A 22,479-nucleotide genomic window follows, 5' to 3' on the forward strand; every position below is an offset into this window, starting at 1 on the left:
ATTGTAAAAGTTACAATTGTACATTAGAAAATGTAGCAGATCGAGTGATATCTATTTTATGATACGTATGTATTATCGATTCTTAGGTAGACAGCAATTTACATTTCGCCTGTAATATAAAACGTACGTTTTTCACATATCAATTACATATAACAGAATACTGAAAAAAAAATGTATTATTGTATATCATAGATAAAAGCCAGGTATCAAATATGAAATAGAAGATAATGCTCTATACAAAATGAATCATTATTAAATAATATAGTGCAAACTCGGTCTTTGCGGATATTTTAAATACATCTCGAGTTACGCCTCAAATTCAACACACTCCAAGAATGTGACTCATTTTAAATATATTAAAAAAAACATTGCTAATTATACTCCTCACGAATACAATGCTTTGCCACTTTCATTATTTCCCTTAAAAATTACAAAACACTTTACTGTTTCACGTTGATAAAGGCGGACGTAAAAAAGTAGTCCCTGAGTGGCAAGATAAAAATAGATGTCTCCGTTCATCAAAGATATTTTATGATTGCGAATGCTCAAGCTTGTACACATCGTGATATGCATTGCGTATCAATGCGTATGGGAAACAGCTCTCCAGCAAATCCATTGTTAAGAACGGCGACTCTTGGACAATCTGGTCCAACAGAAGGTATACGGATTCGCGGTTTCTAATTGCTTCTTTGTCCGCTTCTTGGCCCAGTCTAAGTAAGCTGGACGATGCCAAAGCAAGGAATTCTTGCATTCTCTCCTCTATATCATTCTGTCCGCAAATTGTAAACAGTGCACCAAAAATATTGTTTATGGCCGTCGCCATGCAATGTATATTATTAGAGTGACCTTCCAAGGATGCACGATAAAAGGAATTCTCGTTTCGAGCTAACTTCGGAATGGAGACAGCCACAAAAACCATCAACAAACAAACGAGCAAATGCTCGTCGTCGTCCACCTCGGATTTCTGGCTCCTCAGCGCTGCTGTCAACGTGGGGTCAACTTTGCAAGTTAATCCTGCTGCTGATGTCATTTCGGAAACGACGCGCATGGGATCACCAGATGGCAAGTGGTGTCTGAAGTCTAAAATCGAACTCAAAAGGAACGGTATACGTTCCTCCAAGACATCAACTAACGCGGACTGTGCCAGCTGTCTGAAGCTAAGTATTACACCTATAATTGTAACTCGTTGTAGTACGTTATCCACCTGCTGTAATCTTTTGAACTGTTCTTTCATTACTTCCGGTTTATCAAAATTCGTTCTCAAGGCATTAAGGACATCCTTATTTGCAGCAACTAATTTTTTCAGTTGCTGTACTTGACTGACTATATGCCACATTAAATTTTCGCTTAACATTTTCATACCATAAGGTCCAATAAGCTCAGCTAATGCCCTCAACTCGTTAATGTCAGAAAATTCTTCTGCATTGAAGGGTATTGCACTCTCCACAGATAAGCTAACAAATGCTCTTTGATTACCGGAATAACAAATATTTCCGGTGCTAACTCGTCTTAGTAAGACGTCTGAATACCATTGTGTATATAGAGCAGCAATAGTTTTATCACCGTGACTATCTAGTTCTTGCGTCTGTTGAAGTAGAGCATTATTAAATACGCGCGTAATATCTATGTGAACATAGTTCTCAACAGTCTGGAGAACATTCATATACGATCTAACACTAACAAAAAGTTCGGATGGCTTAGCAATTTCACTAGTATCTGGGTTGTACATGACCATTCCAACAAGTGCTCTGGCAAATCTTGATTCTAAATGCTGATGCAAGTATTCCCTTGGCGCAAAAGTATATTCCCAGACATTGATAGTGGGGCAATAATTAATGGCATAACACAACTCTGTCAGTGCCATGTGAAGTTTATCCATTGTAGTAAGTTCCTCTCTGGTTTTTCTGTAGCTTTCAATACCAGGTTTATGAATTTCATACATGTTCTTTTTATTTTTGTCCTTCTTTTTCCTATTCACTGCTTGTGAAATTAATAGAGCACAATGTTTTGGTAATAATTTGTCACTCATATTACATTGCTCATCACAAATAGTTGTGATTATATTTTTTGCTTCTTTGGCCATTTCATCCAAAAACATATTAACAACAGATAGACTCCTCTCTCGAATATGATGTCTTTCCTCTGGGCAGAGTTCATGTGTGCAACTTTGAAAATGGCTGCAGATTAAGGGAAATGCAACAATATATCTATTTTGAGCAGGGAATTCTAAGCACATGTGAAACTGATCTTCGAAAACTTTACTATAGAAGCAAAAGATGGACAAATCAGATGTTTCAACTAACATCTCATCTAAATTATCCACCATTTTAGTATGAAATACTACTGTATCCATAAAGGATGCTAATTCTCTATTGTCAGCTAAATTCATGTTACATTTTGCAATGGACATGTATGCCTGCAGTCTAAACCAATCCAGTCTAAAAGCACGGAAGTCAAAGAGTTCATTGTCCTCGACTTGCTTCACTGTTAGACTAGCTATCTTTGAACACATATCACTAAGAATTGCCCCTTCATCTTCAGGACAAACAGGAAGATTCTGTATCATTTGATCTAAAGCAGGTGCATCAAACCCTGACAGAAATTGCACATAATACCTTTGCAGTACTTGAGAGTATTTCTTTACTAATGCTCTTAATTCTTCGCAGTGAAATAATAGTTCTGGCAATTGACGATCTACTAAATCTTCTCCTCCCCTTCCTTTTCCCTTTCCCTGTGTTGGAGGATTAACACCGTGTCTTAAGAGCCAGAGAACTTCATCTCTAGCATGAGAAAGTCCCATTAAAACCAATAATGCCTTTGGCCCCAGAAGACCAGGCTGATCGATTAATATTAGACCTAATTCTTTCAATGCCGTTCTCAAAAATTTTCTTCTTTCTCTGTGTCTGTAACCAGCTTTTTGTACTGCTTGACTGTAACACTCTTTCACTTCTGATACTCTTTTACTATATCCTTTTATGCTTTCAAAAAATGTTTGTATGTACTGATGGATGTAAATCACTTCATCTCTGAATAAAGCCAAAACCCAGCCAGACTCCAAAGCTGTGGTCCAAAGTTTGCTGGGTTGTTCTTGATTTAAAAATGAATGGCATAGTGTGAATCCTAAAATGACCCATCTTTCTATTCTGTCCAAGCTTAAGGTTTCACAAGACATAGTATCCGTCGCTGCAGCCTTAAGTATTTTTCCAGGACTTCCAACCAGGCTAAGCTTCTGATCGGCTCTCCATGTGTCCGCAGATAAGTTTCTTCCAGGATAAATAGGCCACAAGGAGGTAAGGGCATTTTTCAACAATTTTGAGTGTGGAACAAACTCTTCTGAAAGCTTCTTCAATGGTGCATCATAATCCATAATCATTTGACCCAAACGAGGAAAGCTAGGATCAGACTGGCTATGTACCATTTCATGAGCCGCATTGAATAAACCTAGGACTGCCTTACGATCTTCGACTTGTGACAGAAGTATCATCAAACTGACATAAGTGACAACAAGATCCAAATAACCTTTGGTTAAATCAAAGTTTATCGTAATATCCATGTGTACGCCACAAGCATCCATTGTGGTTAAAAGTTCACAAACATTGTCTTTGAAGTCGAGTAAATCAACGAAGGTGTAATAATACAAGGATAAAGATTTAATGATCTCATTACGGAGATTTGTAATTGTCTGGAGACCTTTTATGTCAATGTTAGGAAACTTTCTAACAATTGTCTTGATAGAGGATTCTAAAGTCTTATCAGAAAGGAAAGCAGGTTTTGACTTTGCATCACCACATGCCTTCTTGATGTTATAAATGCGGGTTAGCATCCCAATACCTCTGTCATTCAAAATAGTCAGCTTCTCAGCCAACTTTTGTTGACTAGGTACAATAGGTCGTGCCATGATTATATTATTGAATAATATCTCTTACGTGATCAACATAATTCATTCTCTTCTTTGGCTTTAAATGACAGCAGACCCCACCCCTAGGGGTAATTTGCTTGCAATGGGTGCGTCTAAACTAGAGTGATTTTTCTTTGCCTGCGAAAAATTTTATACGTTTATCATACTCGTTCTTGAAAAGACGATATGCAATTGTCTACAAAGTATATCTTACCGTTCTTTCTATTACATGTTTAATACAAATCGATGACACGATGGAACGAATTTCTGTGTACGTCGGGTATCATGTGAAGTACTGCTCTTCAAGACGGTCAGTGTTGCCAACAGTCGTTCGACTGTTGGCAGTTTAAACGAAACGATTGTCACAAGCGGTGGAAGGATTGTTACAGTTGCAAAGTGTGTTAATTAGCGTTAAAAATGCTCAAAAAGATTTAAGATTGGTAAATTTTGTAGATATTTACATAAATGTATAAGTAATAAAATGGTAAACTAAGAATTAATATAATACTCATGTTTTTGCAGGTCTAGCGTCAATGAAACAAATTTTGGAGTTTGTATGAAAAAGTATTTGCTGTTTTTGCTGTATATTGTTAGGTAGAATATCTAAAAAGGTATGTACTATAAAACCTAGAAATAAATGTTTTATCGTTGTGATTTTACTTGAATATAATTAACTAATATATTGAAAAGTACTCTCATAGAATTGAACGAATTGATGTGTATTATGTAATTGATCTTTATACACAAAATTTGCAAATCATGTATACATTTATAGAAAAGCGTATATAGAAATATTTAGGCATTATAAATACTGTTTTAATACATAATACGCGAGAATAATATTTTTGATCTTGAAAAATACGGTAACAAAAATGTTTTAAAAAATTCAAATCATAGAATTTTTTGAAACACATTCTTGCTTTGGAGAGAGCCTATTAGCAAATGTCGGTATTGTTGGAACCATCATTATCGAATAAGCACGACCTCTTTCAATAGCTGTTCAGTTGTTTAAGTGGTTAGACGTGGAGGAAAGTGCTCGTCGAATTATTAAAAGTTTCTTATGTTTTCACGTTGATTTTTTAAGAAATGTAGTACAGGTATTTAATTAACTCTCTATTATTCGAATTCAGCAACAAAATCTTCCAATTTCTTTATGTGTCTAACCGATTTCTATTCAGTATGAATGCACTGTTATCTTTTATTCTTACAGTTAATATAATGGCGGCAAATGCATTTAAACCAAGAAAAGGACTGGCTCTGAAAACATCATTCGTCGTATGGTAAGTACGCTTTAATTACTTTTTGTATAAGCAGAATCATTTTATTTGTGTTAAATATTGAGAGACAAATATGTCTAATTATGGCGAAGAGTATTTCAAAGATATGTACATGTAAGGCACAAAAAATAGGATGATTCAATAGAAAAGAATATTTTGCTTGTCATGAAAAATTTCAATACATTCGTAATATTGTTAAGTAGTTCCCAGTTAAATTAAATAATCCATAAAAGTAGCCTCTTTTTAATTATAATTTTTTCAAAGCAGTAAGATTATTCTCATGAATGAAATTGTATACATATATGTATTCTCTTTTTAAAATTTTAAACTAGATATGTGCTTAATTTATACTTTATTATAATAATTTACGAAATATGTACATATCTTAGGCTCTTCAATTTATTCTGAAAATGTTTTTAATTTTACAATAACTTGATGTATTGTATATATGTATGTATATGTATTATATGTGTATATTTGTTTTTTCATCAATTGTTGCTACTAGTAACCTCTTTAATATTCAGTTTCATAAATGCAATAGCTAAAATGATAATTATAAATATGTACATTTTATTGGAAAATGTCGATAAGCAAAGTTTAATGTTTGAGCAGTGCAATTCATGATAAATTAGTTTAAATTACTGAAAATTAATTAAATTACAGTTTGCTGATGAAACATTAATGATTCATTATGGAATATGTAAGTAATTATTATATAAACTTCTATAAGTGGATATATTCATAATATAAACATTAGATTAATAATATTCTTGATATATTTTTATAAAATACTTTTACGAAATTGTCATTTCTATAAAGAACAATAGGCATAAAAAGAGAACAAGTAAAATCTGATAGAGATTTTTCTTTCATTTTTTATCACAAAATATTATTCTTCAGATTATAATTTTACACACAAATTTTCTGTACTTTCACTTCCAGTAGCTGGCTCTTAGTCACAAAAATGTTATATTCTGTCACTTACCAGCGGATTCATATATCACTGGATTGAGTTTATATTCAATACACGGGCGGGCAAAAAACCATTGACATCTCTAATATATTTACCGGATCGATAAGTCGTATAGCCGAAAAGAAATATGGGTATCAATGACGCGATGGAAAAAAAGCGCTTCCCCACATAGATATATGATAATGGGTATAATCTTTCGATATCTTATCCTTTATGAATGTTATTCATTTATAAGCGCTTTTGGATCACGTTCAATTCCCGCCTCACCCTGCCACTCTGGAAAGCCCAACTCTTCGACCCTGAAGCCATCGACTCGGCTTTAGTTCTTCCCCATTTTTCATTAGCACAATCAAACTGGTCGTACGCGAAGAAACAATGGCTCCTTCCCAGTCCTCCGCGTGGTTGGTTTTCCACCCACGAAAAAAGCATATAGATTATTGAGAAAGTTATTGGAGGATTGTTGGCGTTCGCTCATCTTTTCGTTCACTTGTCAGGAATCCCAACGCTCGAGTTCCACTTCTGAGAGGTTGGATTCCGTTTGTTACTTTTTCGGCGATTCTGATACGCTTTTTATTTACGATATCGAGAGACTTTTTTTTAATAGTTTGAATGATACAAGTTGGTTGCGATTTCTTGGTAATGTATATTTTTATTTACGACCTCAAATTACTCAGGCTTCTCAATATTTCTTAATGTCTGATTATATTTTGTTGCATCTTCGATGTTAAATATTCTCCTTAAAAATTCAATATTGTACCTTTTTCTCGAAATACTTTATCGAAGATACGTTCAGTAGTTACGTAAATACTTCATAATAGAATAATCATAAAAATACTACAAGTTTCTTCAAAATAAACCTAACAAGAGATCCATAATGCTTCAAAATTGTTACGTAATATAAACAAAATATCATTCAACATTCTTCTGAAAAGCACCCACATCCCCATCGATCTTCGCATATAAATTCTTGGACGTTACATTCATCACTCCCACGTCCTCTATATTTTTGCATCTCTCCAACAAACGTCCTTTCACTACGTCATTATGGTAATGCTTTGTTGCAATGCCTAATCACGGATATGTCCAACGCGAGTGCATCGGAAAAGGGGTGCGGTGGGCGAAGGTAACCGGGCAGGCTTTAATTATCCTGTGGCCTCCTAACGTGCAATTAATTCCGAATGCGGTTTAGTTTAGCGAACGAAGAGCAAACAATGTATTACCCTCCAGGCCGCCTAAACGTAGGCGGTTATGTCGATTCGTGGGAAAGAGGGGGCGAAGAGGGACGGTAGGGCGGAGAGGGGAGGGTTGGAGGGGTTGAAGATGGTGGGAGGTTGGGCCACTTTGCGCAAATAGCATGGATCCTGCAGATAGTGCATACTTCCCGTACCCCTGCCGCTATCTTCCGTTGCCCCGTCACCCTTTCGCGCTCTTTGCATCCTCTGCACCTATGCTCTATCGCCTTCGAACATGAGGTTAATGCTCTGTGAATTTGTGATTGCCTCTAATGCAAATCCACGGTTTTAGGAGGAGCGCACTCGAGCCCGCTGAAGAGCGGCTTTTGGGAAATGAACGAGTCCTTTCCTTCGATTTCCTCTTCAAACATGTATACAGCTCGTACCGTTATACGTTCGCGGAATTATAATTTGCGTTGCACCGATGCCGATGTCGTGGTATACTTCCTTGCGTGGGAACTGCTAGTGTGAATTGTACAGTTTCCTTGAAGTTTTTTAGGTTTACGGAATTGATAAAAGAGAAATATTTTTCTCCTAGTTGTAGCGATTTTGCTTTGAGTGAAATTAGTTTACAGTCATATTTTGGGGGGGATGAAAGCAGCTCAGTTTTTGCTGTTTGTGATAATATTAATGATTTCTAGAACAGAACAATTCTTCGTTGGTTGAATTAGGTTTTTGTTTGATTGAGCATACAGAGTGTCCAAAAACTGAGGCTCATTCTATTTATTTCGCTGTGTCTGACTAGGCTAGCGTACATCTGCAAGTAGAATAAGTCCAAAGGCTGACGCATTTCGCGCAAAAGGACGTTTTTGCAGCTATTATTTAATAGCTCTGCATCGAAGCTCCAAACACAATTTCGTCATTTTTAATTTTCGTCCTATTTTGATACGTAGAATTATTGTTTATAATTTCAGACACTTATTGTCCAACATCCTGTACATATATTTAGTAATGTTAATGCATGTAATAGTCTTCCTAAATAATTTTTTATGAGCTTTTATATTGAAAATAACCATTCAAAATTTTTCAAAAAACCGCTACCCTAGGCCTGTTTAGTATGTAGCTAAATCCCTTCTCTGGGGCAAGCTAATTGCTAAAATATCTACTTTAAATTTTAACCGAGAACTGATGATGCTTCTATTTTGTAGTAGATAGAGTCAATGGTCAAACTGACCACTCTGAGTATTTCCCAAAATCAAACTTAATTTTCTCGGAAATAAGAAACTCTAAAGAAATTTAATTCTATATCTTAGACTTACTTTAGAGTAACCTTTCTGCTTCTACCACCAACACTCGGCTACCTTATACAACCCATTATCTCTCAACAGTTTCCAATTTCTTCATTGTTTCTCTTCTGCCATTCATATAAACAACCTAAAATTCATTCATGTCGTATAATCTTATAAATTGTACCTGACACAAATCCTCGATTTTACCGCGGATTCATTTAAGCCTCTTAAAGCTTAGGTTTAAATAAAAGAACACGTCGATGAACTATACACATTCATACAATCCTACATACACAGTTACACTCCCGCCACGAAGGAACTCTCTAAACACAGTTATCGTTTATTTGCCCTGCTACTCCATACCATAAGTCCATCATCCGATAAAAGCTAGAAACTTTTACCTCTCTTCGCTTCGACTTTCCCCCCAGTCGTTCTCTAACGAAACAATGACGATATAGTGCCAAGAATCGTATCTCGGTGCATATATCCACGGAATATCTACTTTTTATGGCACCTTCGACCCCCTTTCACGATCATCGGAGGTTATCGGTACGATACCGACCGGACTCTTACTGCGGGAACTTCCGCGAGTTGAAATTCCCCAGGAATGGCCCTTCTAAAAGACGTAGACGGAGAATGGGATGATCAACGCGAACAGAGAGAGAGAGAGGGAGAGGGTGTAAGCCGCGAGGGTTGCAAGAGGAATAGCGTTGAACGGAAACGCTGAGAAAGGGGAAAGAAAAAGGCGGGGAGAGGGTTCAGCGAGAAAGGGAGGGGAACGAGAAGGGAAAGAGTAAACGTTAAGAAGCGCGACGCAGAAGCTGGGTAGGGGTGCGAGTTGGAGAGAGAGGGAGAAAGAGGGGGAGTAGTTCGCGCGATGCGAATGACTGCGATTCGTCCAATTATCGGTTGGCACCAAAAGTGCTGGGCCTGGCTCGCCTGCCAAATGGGAAATAACCGGCGAACTGCAGAGGCAAGCTATAGCCGGCTGTGGTCCTACGGACTCTGTGTGCGGGAACCTCCAGCCTCTGCCTTCTACCCTCTCGCTGGATACGATATGAACTGCCAGAGTATAGAAGCTGCCCGTACGATTTAAACGACAGTCGCCGAAAGATAATTTGACCTTTTGCGATTCGTTAGTTTTAACCTTCTTCCGGGCGGAATCGGGGGGAAGCGATATGTTGAGATTAGGAGTCAAACTCTTATTGTTTCGTGAATACTAACATTTTGATCTGTGTGTGATTGTAAGGTAAAACAGCATGAATTCCATGTCCTTATTTTTTTTTTGGATATTGGCGTGTACAGTTTGGAAACTAAAGTGTTCATCGTAAGCTTGTGTTTTATTATATTCTGGTTTGTTATGGCCAAGTTCGTTTAATTTAATTTCTACCTATTATAAAATATCTACATACTGTACCTCATAGATTTTGATTGAGACAGAAACTCACTTCAAGAGGCAGATTTTCGTTTGATTATATATTATAAATTTTGTTGCGTTTAGGATATAATATAATATTGAGTAGATAATATCCAACGCAAGAAAACATGTAAATGAGCGAAACAAATAATGCGAGGGAACGTAATGTGTACAGTAAATAACGTTTTAATTTTTATGCTAATTATTCGTAAACTAATTATACAAACAATTGTAATCGAATACTGTTTGCATTCGGTAAATAATATCTCTGAGAATATTACTTCAAAATTGAAATACCTTCGAACTGAATGGATTTACATTATTCGTGTTTTGTTATACGTTGGATTGTTATCAATTTGCTTTTTTAATATTAAATTTTTCGTATTGTCCTCATCTTTAAGCTTAGACCTTGAAATCGCACAATTTTCCCTTTCCCCTCTGGTTAGATAAGCGTCGAAGCAGGTTTTTGCCAATCAATCGTTTTCCTCGTTGTTCTTTCTTTCACTATTCTTACGTGACGTAACTCTCTCTGTGACAGGTAAATGACGTCATTAACGAAGCTAAAGCGCTGACGCGTTGAGAATAACCCCCAGCCGTTGACTCACAATTTTCCCGTCCAGTTTCTCTACCCTTCGATTTTTTTCCCGTTTCGATAGCCAATACCACTACTACCATAAAGTCGAACGGAACTTCGTTGGCCGTTTTATACGGCAAAAGCTTTGATTACACGTCATATTTTATCGCTTCGAAAATTCTTACGCTGCACTCTAAAAAGCTTTTATCCAAACGGTCATCGTTTTCGTAATGAATAAAGTCGTTAAGTAGAAACTGTATGTACATGGTCAGACATATCAGTAGATTAAACAATAAATGTCTCGACGTTCCGTTTTAAATTAAAGCAGGCATACCTGCTATTATTATGATAAGACGAAGGTACTCAATTTTAATAATATTATCACAGGAAATTAGGCGATTCTGTTTTAGGAACTGGAATTAATAAATGTGAAGGTATAAAAATAATTCGAAAATGTTTTAAATTTAAAATTTGAAGATTTGAATATTTGAAAATTTCAATATATTGTATCACATTCTTTGATACAATCAAAGTGTCATGACAGTACGTGCTCGATGATGTAGATAAATCTTTCTTTTAGAAATACTGTTTTTGGTTCTTACCTGGCAGCATTAGAAACGCAGCATAATTTATTACTTCATATCAATTTGCCGGTAGGTTGTAGAAGGAAGACGATCATCTCGTAGAATTTAATGAGGTGATCCGCAGTTATGTTCCTATATGACTCGAACCTGCGTGAAATGAACGGTACCCCTGTATAGACTGGGAATGGTAATTGGTGAGCTAGGTATGCAGATACACACCACATGTATTCTGGATAGAGGGGCGCAACACTAATATACTCACACGTGTTAGCGATCGTGTCCCCAGGATTTGATTGTCCATGTTACCTTGAGAATTATCGGGTTCATCGGATTCTACTGTAACATTTGCGAACGGAAGTGCGCGCTGGCAATTGAGAAACATTGACTCGGTGTCGGATGTGCGAATTAGGTAGCTTAGAGTGATTTCTAGTCACGTTTACACTCGGTTCCAAAATAGTAACTTACTTAATTTATTTCCGAAAATAATCATCACCTCTAAAACCATTAAGTTTAGCCTCTGTTTTTTTTTTTTATTATTCACGGTAATAAAATTAAGTGAAATTAGTTTTCAATTTTACAAATTTGACATAAGTTAATAATTAAATTTTCGATACTGTTATAGCCTGAACTACTGCCATGTCTGACAGTAAACATTCCATATCTACTTATGCGTAATATGAAAATTAGCCTACAATTGTATACATTTGACTTAACTTAACAATTAAATTTTCAATATTTCCATAGCAGAAATTACTACCATGTCTGACTACAAACAGCCTGTATCTACTTATGCATTCTCATTCACCGAAATGGCATCGAGTTTATGTTCTTAATTCTCCATAAGTACAAAGAAACCATACGAACATATTTTAATATATATTATCAAATCGATACTCCCTCGTCGCACGAAATAAGTAGAACAATACAACGTCATCGACGGTCGTGGCATCAGGTCCAATATCGAAATCCACTAGCCCTGTTGATGGTTGTACATGATTTCACGAGCGACTCGCGAAATCGTTGCACAGATGGCCCGTACCGATAAAAATACTTTTAACGAAATGAAATTGAGACAAAGAACGAACCGTAATGGGAGAACCGCGAACCATCGGGGCCACGTTATACATATATACCGTGCTCTGTTCCTCTTGTCTGCGCGGCGATATCGTCGGCCACCATGTCGGACAGCTTTATTATGTACTACGTGTGATGCATGTATAGAAAAGTTTCGCGACGGGAACGGGGTGAATAGTACAGTGTCTACATGCGGCGTACGGTGTTCACCATTAATCTTAAATAATACGCGGCAAAATACGCTATTAATATCTATTTTCCGGGACGCGAAGTTTGTCGCTGCACGCGATGGTTACGCTTTCGCTGGGCGCGGCGAGCGTAGCGCGGCCGAGTGATAAGCCCGCGAAAAATGTTGAGGAAAAAAAAGAAAAAGGTAGTTGGTAAGTTGAACGGGATAAGGTCGATTGAAAGTTCCCCGGGCTGTCGTTACGCTGCTCGCCGCGCGACACTATGCACGCGGCCCGTGGGGGTGTATGCGAAATCCCCACCGACGAGCGCGTGCAAGTGGCGAGAACTCTTGCCTCTCGGACCTATACGAGTCCCCACGCGTCGGTCACGTATCTGCGAGCTTCTTCTACGCTGTCTGACTTTAAATTGAGTCGAGTATTTCGAAGTACCGCGAATTAATTCCGCGATTCATGAATCCTTTAGAGCCGCATCCCCATCGACCGACACGGAAATTAGCTACGACCTCCTCTGCAACTTGCCGCGAGACCTCTGGCTTACTTTTCTTGTGCTCGGTGTAATGAAAATTTTAGCGATACAGTGATGACTTCCGGGCTGTCGGTGAGGGTGGAAAGTTATCAATTATCAGGGGACTGCCGCGGTTCTGGCGTAATTCAAGGGACGGTGCAAAATGGTTGTGCGGAGTAAACTAGTCTTCTGTTGGTTAGACGTCTCATTTTTTTGTAAGGAAGAGTTAAGATATTGATTAGTTCGTTTATGGGAAATGAAAGGAGAGTGTAGTGGAAATGTAAAATTAAAATTTTGATTGGAAATTTAATTATTGTTTGAATCCACTACAGTAACTAGACTATTTTTTATGAGAAAATAGCTTACTAATGTAAGTTTGGCTCACGGTGACGATTATTGGGTATTGTTTTCGCTTGTTGCTACGTCGCTAATTATTGGAATAATCGTAACAAAAATGACGAGGAGTCGAGCGATTATTGATGTTTCACTAAAGAAACACGAATACCACGTAGATCAAATTTTCGCACAGCTATTTCGCCAAATTGAACTTCACGAGTGACTGAGAAATATCGAGTCGTTCCACTGGAAAATAACAGGCTCCATTATTCATTGGTCACATAAAACGCACAAATAATATAATCGAATGATAAATAGCTTAACAGTGACAACATACATAAAGCGATAAAATTCTCCTCGATATAATTAAAATTTCATACCACTCTGCTTCTTGCGTGCCCTACATTCATTTATTTTATTACCATCAATAACCTTTTTACAGCTTCATCAGCTGGGATAAAAAAATAAGCAATGCCATCGATCGTTATGTAAAACGTGCACACAGAGGATGGATTCTCCTTTTAATTAATTCGATCGAATAATGAAGGGATATTAATCTATCATGCCCCCGCTATGTATCGCGCTAATGCATATACGATCCGCTAACTGCGGTATGCATCCAATTAGAACGATAGTTACGCCGATACGATATTCCCATCTATCCGCGTTGGAGCGGGAAGGTTATGTTTCAGCTTCTAAAATCGCTTAAAAATACATATCTGCGGTGCGCCAATCACACGAGCGTTGGGTAACCTATCGTCATCAGTCAATACACGTACCGCATCGAGCAAGTACTCGGAATAATTAATCCAATTTCCACCGATACGATCCCTTTAATGTAGTTATAACCGTCAATTAATCATTCTCTCGATAACTCTCCTTCTTTCTCCCCCCCTCTTCGATCTACTTTCGAGATCGATCGGCTCGGTCCGTGCGGCCAGAAACGAGGTTTTTCCGCGCTCACGGGGAATTACGAACATCCTCATATCAATTTCCATGAAAGGGGTAAAATTATCGCGGGCCTCGAGAATCCGGAATTGAATTCACCGGTGTGCAGGAAGCAATGGCCCGAGGAGTCGGCTCGATCCACGGGGGCATGCCTCGGCCTCCGAATGATCTATTAGAAGTAACTGCGGCCAATAAAAATCAAGCGCTTTCTTTCGCCCGCATGATTTGTGACTGATAAATCAAAAGACCGCGTTTCTTACATGCGCTGCTCGCTACCCGGAAATACGGGGTTCGTGATCGCGCGCGCGCGCGCATCCACCATTTCGGAGCTCCTTCGCGCGTGAACGGGTAAAGAAGAAGGATGGAGCCGAGAGAGAAGGCCGCAGGGAGAAGGAAGCGGGAAGGAAGGTTTATGAGTTTTACTGAAACAACCCTCGGCGTGAGAGGCGCGAGAACAACGAATCGCTCTTTTCTGGAGTTGTCCCGAACGTTGCCGCTATCTCGTTCGGTAGTCGGTTGCGATGAATCATTTGATTACCGAAAAACTTATGATTTCTACTCTCAGCGGAAGGCAATTTACAAGATTGGTGGCCTGGCGCTATAATGCGATAGCGTCGCTACTGCTCGAGGGGAAACAGCGGCCGTTGCGCGGCGTGGGAGGGTGAAAGAGGAGCGAAAAGAGAGAAGGGAAGGAGAGATTCAGCGTGGCCCGCTCGCTGTTTGTGTTTTTAATTTTCTCGGGCCGTTTTGTATGCAGATATCTAGCGTAATTTAACCGTAGTGGGGAGGGAGGCGGAGGGGTTGGGGGTGACGGAGGAGTACGCGTGGCGGATAGCCAGCCTCACTCGTATACCCCTGTCGGCGGGCTTCCTTTTACTATTGTTGCAGCTGCAAACTTGATCGAATCTTCCGCTCCTTCCCTCTTCACGATTATTCGCAGTATGCATTTCTAAATGATAAGTAGCGTGACATCAATATTCCGACAACGAATATCGTTATAGTGTACCTATATACGTTAGAGTCATAAAATTCGTACAGTAGCTAGCTCATTCGAAAGCTATTTCTTTTTTCTATGTCATATTCGTGTTTTTAATATCCCATTTTTTAATGTGAAACGTAGGCAGCTCAACTATAAAAAAGGCAGTAACTACAGACAAATGTGAAATTGAATTTTTTTGCATCTTTTTTGCAATGATAATTTTTAACATTTTATACCTTGTATCAGTGCAAAATAGCAGTAAAGTATTGGTAGTAAATATTGCTTTTCTCCATAGCTGGGCAGCAGGCTACAGTCAGGTCGCAACTTTGAAATTTATTTAAAATTAAATTTCATTTAAATTTTCTGGCAGAATCGAGTTGAAATCTTATTATTCTTATATTTATTATTAAACTTATTAATTACCAGACTACTATACTTACAGTCAAACTAAATTGTATTATTAATTATATAATTATCGTAATAGAAAAAGAAAGATTTAAGTACAGATTGAATTATGCTTTTGACTCTTGAATTTTATTTTCTCAATAAACACTTTTATAAAAGTCCTACATATTTAAAGAATTGATTCGCCATTTTTGAGCTAGGTAAGCAAAACGGAATCATTGTGTTCCAGGAAAGTAATTTCCAGGAAGCAATTATCACGAGCTTATTCAAATAACGAAACAGAACAGAATCGATACATAATTAAACACCGCCGCAGCGTCATGACACTCGAAGTTAGGGTTTTGTTTGCAAGGAGTTCCTAATGTCTCGTTGTTCGCTTAGCCCGCTCCATTCCACCCGAATCACGGCGGCAAATGGTTTTTCTTCGAATTGGCAAAGACGCCAGGATGGCGTATAGGAACACTAGCTGCCGGCACGCTCCGTACGCGGGGCAAGAACTTAATTATCTGTGAAACAATAGCCGGCGAATTATGATTATTACTCGGATAGCCTTGCGAGAAAGCTCGAGGGGTGGCACGGTCTATCTGTGGTGGTAAAAGTTGCGAGCGTAAATAGAGGGATTCAGTTTCGTTTTCCCAAGGTCCCTTCGTGAGCAGAATTGTGAGTCCACCGATGAGTTTCCCTCCTCGTCCGTTCTTTCGCCTCCTCTTTCCTTTCCGCTTATCTGGCTCCCAAGTGTAGGACAACTTGCAACAGTATCCCATTTTAAACCTAATTTATATTCTACCTTGCTCGAATTCCATTCCTAAGTAGGTTTCCGTCCTCCCAGATGGAACTGTCTTTCGCGCCGTCATTTAGACGCGTCGTTATATCGCTGGTATCGCTATCTTACCCCGTTCCAAGAAACGCGATAATTTATTCCAGTATGCTGAACGTGTCACCGAATACGCGAGGCTCGAATCTTCGCGCATAAATAGCTGGCCGACTCGACCTTCGATCCCCATCGAAGCGACAATAAACACAACTCCCATGCGCGTAGATAGCTATAGGGTAGCAGAGTCTTCGGCGAAATCCACTCTAGTAGCTCGTAACGAGTTTACGGGGCGCCGAACTATCTAAGGAGTTGCAAGGACCTAAGAGTTGTTTACGAAGCCGCGAAATCAAATTCCGTCGATCTACCTACGATGCAAATGAAACTTTACGAAATTGGTTCAGAAGAGATTTATCCACTTAGACGGCACTAGTGGTGCGTGAAGGAACAAGGGGGATCGTGGCAGGCGGTTGCGCGCGGTTCAGGGTGACTCCACGCTCTCCTGACGGTGCCTGGGAAATATGATAATGCCCGTGGCGACGACAAGACGAATGGCTTCCACTATTCCCGCGCTCGTGCCATCATGGTTAACTTGCTGATTGGTCGTTGCTCCGCGGTGAAACGAATCTTTCGACGTATCCGTGCTTTTTTCGTACTGTATCAGCCGTACTGTCGTATTTCATCAGCCTGCCCCTGTTTTTCTCTCTGTTGACTGGGCGTTCGTTCTCCTCGGCGCGGTGATAATTCTCGGCCGTGTTTGGCCACGTAGGAATTCTTTCGTCGGGAAGTTGGATCGAACGATTCTTCTTGCGTTTAACTCGAATTCCGACGGTTTACGGTGAATAATGTTACTTCTAGTCGTCTTGAGTCCCCAGTTCAAAAGAATCCTGGAAAATAATATTTCCTTGCATCGAGAAGCAAGGGGATTAATGTTATATCTCTTTTCTTAAAATATGACAATCTTATAGTTTACTTAATAAATGAAACTTTATTCAAACTTTACTATACTATCTATTTTTGAATATAGAATGAGTTCAAGTTTTAGTTAACTAATTCTTTTTATTGACTTAATTAATTTTCTTTTCTTCCCGCCAGTTTCTCCACTTAAAATCTCTATTCTCAGATTTTGGATATCGATAGCAGTTAAATGGTCACGTCTCTTAAACAAATCAACCGAGGTATGTGTACCCTCCCAGCGCGTTTCCGAAGTTGTTTGCGAATCGATCTAATGGTTTGAACTTAATTGTTTGAATTACGATTAAGCTATCAATATCGACAACTCTAAATCGTGGTCATTTCACGGTGTTTGCACAGACGAAGTTTTGATCCCTTAGCACATACGAAGCCGGGAGAGTTGTGTACGTAGACCATAGTATAGCTTCCAAAGTTTCGTGCGCCACGAGAACCGAATTGCTGACCCGAAGGCGTCGTTGTGGGATTTTAATTAGTCCCCTGTCCCTTCTTCAACGAGCAATCGTGCTATCCCTTTGCCCCCATTGATCCATCCTTAACCTCTATTCATTCATTACTCCTTCCCACCCACTTACAAAGTTCCAGTTCCATCACTTGGATTACCCACGATGTTAATTTTCCTAGATACATTAGTGGTTGGTCGCTATTAAATTGAAGATTTGTAGAACTGTCCCATTTATTTGAAAATGTCCATATTGGATTCTCTGCGAACGAAAATACGTTCTTCTGACACAGGTTAATCCATTGAGGTTTAAGCTTGTGTAAATGAAAGATTTTGTTCGTCATTCTTTTTTGAGAAATTTATATTATTGAATTTTGCTTCTTCAGGTTATTGTTATGTTGCGTTTACGCAACTTTGGGCTTTAATGGGCTGAAAACACTTTTGTTGAAAGTTGTGCTGCACAAAATCTGCAAGTTGTTTAAATATTATTAACACTTCTGGTTTAGATAAAGTAAGTGGATTAGAGTGGGTAATTTTTTGTATGGCTGACCAGTAGGTTCAACAACATTATTCACAATGCTCGCCCCGCTTATTCTGTTTGCTGCTTTCCTTTTTCATGGAAATACGTCTTCATTTACGCCGCCGTAACTTTTTAATGGCCGCGCAGCGAGTGGTTATGTTATTTGGCACGGCTGGTGTAACAATTTAGAACAAAAACGTGCAATTCGCGAGCTTCTACGTTTCTATCGAAATACGATTTAATCTACGAAAGCTGAAAAAAGTTTCACTCTAATGAGAAAGGCGCGAATAGATTGCAACACTGCTTTAATATCTTTCAAGATTGCAGCAATTAAGATTATAATACTAGGAGACCCAAAAATTCATAATTGCGTTTCAAATATGCACTAGTAGTAATGAAATGTTAAATTAGAAAATAAATTTTCATTTTCATACACGATGGGGAATAAAACTTTAAAATATCAAGTAACCTCTATTCTACTATTAGATAGTTGAATTTATAAGTAGAGCGGAATAAGCAGGACTTCGTTAATACTAATATTCCACTTTTAGAGTCCTAGTAGAACTTGCGCTTCAGAATATGAATAATTGTCAAACTGAATTGTTACTCAGTTATACAGGGTCTTTCGATGTAGTTTAACACAGGAGGACACTGGAATGAACTTCGCACGAACGTTAATCCTATTTAACTTTGTTTGAAAGTTGAAGGTGTACGTATTGGTAACCTGTTAAACGAGTGGAGTATCAGTGTAATGTAATACTATTAAGCGCAGATCAGGATATAGTTGTTATCGAAGCAAGGGTCGCGAAAGATTTTAATGACGTTAAAATTCCATGTCACACCGTGTAAATTGGAATTCGCGGATTCTTGCGTTCACGTATGTACATTTAATCCAGATTTTTCATCAATTTCCCTAATTGGGACGTATAGGCATGGCAATCATTTCGGTGCACGATCAATATCGGTTGATATCCGTTGCAATTGGAGGAACCTATCGGTGCACGTTCAGTTCGATTATCGGTTTTATCATACACTGGTAATGACGAGCACCGAATGAACGCACCAGCCTGTACCAAACGATCCTTGCATGAGACTGATCGTTGTTGATCCACGACGATCTATTATTTATCCCACTATTTTGCGCACTTCTTATTACGAGTTTACATTCAATATTCAACGCATCTGTAAAACATACAACATTTTTTAAATTTGATCGTTTGACATGCGTGATACATTTGGCAGATAAAACATGTAATAAATATCACAACACTCGATAATAAAAAATGTTTTAATTGAACTGTTTGGTATTGCTTGAATTTTTCATATTTCATAAAATTTAACGATTCATGCGTTGTTAAAATATTCAATGTTAAAGTATTGTTTTTTTTTACCGATATATTCATTTAGAGCATTGTATTTCTAAAGGTTCTATAAATGTTTCAACACTTTATCGCCACATATTTTGAACATACATCGTTACCTGCACGCCGTTTTATGCTTCACTGACATATTTATTAATTCATAAAATAAAGTTTACTATTTAAGAATTTGGTTATTCATAGTAGAATAAACTAGGCATTTCAGTGAAACAATTCCAGACAAGTGTGTAATTAATTTGAATACATTTAGCTACACTGAAAAAAATAAAATAAACTAGATTCGGCGCTAAAAGTACGAAATATTCAGTCAATAAAACATCGAGAAAATTTCAAATCTCTCTGCCTCTAGTAATCCATCATCTCTACAATGATCGAGACGCGTTGATACGCGAATGACGAAAGAGCTCCATTTAGTATATAAAACCTTTTCAAACATCAGCTGCGCTCTTCTCTTTGATCGACACGTCAGAAGACGAATAGATTTTCTCGCCCTTTATTTAGGCGCGAGCGTGGATGCGCTCGAACGTGAGGAGAATCATTAGCATAATCACGTATCTTCGCGAAGTTGGCGAAATTCTCTTGAGTAACGGTCGACAGTTGTAGATAAATGGTCCTCCCTAAGATCTCAAGACTGTTCGTTCATTCGAACAGCCTATATAGGACCCAGCAGCGCCATTGTAGCGACGAATGAGCGTCGTAAAGAGTTTAACAACGCCACGTCGAGAGCAGAAAGTTTCCCTTAAGACCCTTACGGAATCGTTAACTGCGCGTATTTTAGAACAGTTGTAAAGACGACAGGAAAAAGGGATCCATGGGATTGGAGTCGGTCCTCGTTGAAAACCGTGCACGACGCGAAGAAAAATATTTAAGTGTCGATGCTTTCGTCTGGCAAACAAACGAGAAAATCAGAGAAACGGACGCAAAATCTGATCGTTTCCGGTGATCGTATCGTCCTCAGAATTCTCGTTCCAGAGATGGAAAGACGCGATGTTTGCGCATCGCGTCGAGTATCCGCGAAAAGTACAGTGGAGAAATGAATATTTATTCAAATGAATGGATGCAGAGGATTGTTGGTATGGTAAAACGGTCCTCTATAGATAACTCTGGGTTAGGCACCCACCAGCAGTCGCAAGCACAGACACATTCGTATTACTTAACTCGGCGATAAACTCGCCCCCGAGACCTGTAAACCTCTAACTCCCTCCCACTGGTCTAACCTGCATTTTCGCCTGTATTAAACTAGCTGATTTGTCGACTACGGTACAGACTCTACAGACTTCTAACTTGACTTCTATTACCCTTCGACTCCATCGAGACTCATTTCGAAGTGCGTCGGAACTACTATTGATTCATTACCAACGCATTTGCAGTCACCGTGAAGCAACTTCCCTGGGCTGCCAAGCGTTAACACAGTCCTCGTGGATTATGGGTCAGGCGTCGTTAGCGTTTAATTGGGTTATCTTTTCTCTCTAATAGATTCGCCCCCTCGTAACTATGGATATTCAAGCTTTATTTCTAACTTCGAATCAAAATAGCAACTCCCCTGTCAGACATTTCTTTCTACCATCTGACACAAATGCCAGCCGCATTCATTCGTTAAAACGTTGCAACCTTCGATACTCGAGTTTTATTCGACGCTTACGGCACACGTACACGTAGAAGCGTCCTGTAAATCAAGTTACAGAGGCGCACGCATATTCCCGTTCAGTTCATTAGCGGCCCATCGTGAAGCGTCGAACAGTCACTATTGAATGAATTGTACGCATTTACTTCGCGACTTAATTGGAGTAACGGCAGACCCTTCCCAGGTACTTCTGGCTGGTCGTTATTTTCCCGCTTCCTCCTGATTCCTTTTTCTTTTTTCCATAATAGAACGTATGCCTCTGCGTATAAAAAAGAAGGAAAGAAGAGGCCACGGGGTAGAGCGCACGGTGGACCTTCGCTCGTGTGACTGGCTAACAAACAGCACTCGAGTCGACGGGAAATTTGTCGCGAAGTTGGAAGTGTCGTGGATTTCTGAGTACACCGAGACACGAGGCGTTTCGTGGATGTAACGGTGGCAGGACAGTGGCTCGCTCGATGCTGGGCGGTATTGCAGGATTCGAGCCATCATTTTATCAATTTACGAGAAAAATCCGATTTGCGTTGCGCGTGATGCGGAGGTGAGCGTAGGTGGGATGGGAAGCGGTAGAGAGGACTCGGCTAACGAGTGCTCCATTGTAAATAACGGCTACAGCTTGCCACCGTCGGAATACCGGTCGAACGCCGATCGTTCGCATCTTTTTTCTAAAAGTTTCGTCCACATCCAGGCGGAGCGTGAAAATTTTCGGTGGGGCGCGATTCGGGGTATGATCAAAAGGGGGATGATTCTTGATGTGTTTTCTAGTCGGTTTTTTGTACTATTTAGGTACTAATTTAATAATTTATCAGGTAATATTGAATTTTTCTGGGGAAGATCTTCTATTAATCAAGTTGAAAATGAATACTTTTCCATTCAGAGAATTGACTTTCAAAATGTTTGTATGATTAAATTTAATTCGGCTGATATTTACGACTATTAATACATAGCTATAATAATACTCTGTTTCTATTTGTATTATTGGTGAAACAAACTTGTGCAATGAACATAGAATAAAATCAATACGTGAATCGAATGAAATCCAATAACTTCCTCTCTGATTGTATCACAAATTATGTCTTGTCCTGTATAGGGTCGATAAATTATATCGATTTATT

At 38.8% G+C, this 22,479-nt stretch overlaps 2 protein-coding genes across 2 annotated transcripts in view; one reads left to right on the plus strand and one right to left on the minus strand.

Annotated features, from left to right (window-relative positions):
- Positions 1–379: 379 nt before the first annotated feature.
- Positions 380–4,159, minus strand: Hem (Nck associated protein 1 Hem). Its single transcript, XM_076383925.1, has 2 exons — positions 4,113–4,159; positions 380–4,036 (listed from the first exon to the last, which is right to left on the minus strand). The coding sequence occupies exon 2, from the start codon at positions 3,896–3,898 to the stop codon at positions 530–532; it is 3,369 nt and encodes a 1,122-aa protein (XP_076240040.1). The 5' UTR covers positions 3,899–4,036; positions 4,113–4,159; the 3' UTR covers positions 380–529.
- Positions 4,160–4,256: 97 nt separating this feature from the next.
- Positions 4,257–22,479, plus strand: part of Bru3 (CUGBP Elav-like family member bruno 3) — a 679,691-nt gene continuing 661,468 nt past the window's right edge. Inside the window, exons 1-3 of the transcript XR_013002584.1 lie at positions 4,257–4,338; positions 4,421–4,509; positions 5,109–5,178. The gene's annotated coding sequence lies outside the window, so the exon portion shown is untranslated. The remainder of the gene's footprint in view (positions 4,339–4,420; positions 4,510–5,108; positions 5,179–22,479) is intronic.

This window comes from Calliopsis andreniformis, chromosome 9, assembly GCF_051401765.1.
Source record: "Calliopsis andreniformis isolate RMS-2024a chromosome 9, iyCalAndr_principal, whole genome shotgun sequence".
Lineage (NCBI taxonomy): Eukaryota > Metazoa > Arthropoda > Insecta > Hymenoptera > Andrenidae > Calliopsis > Calliopsis andreniformis.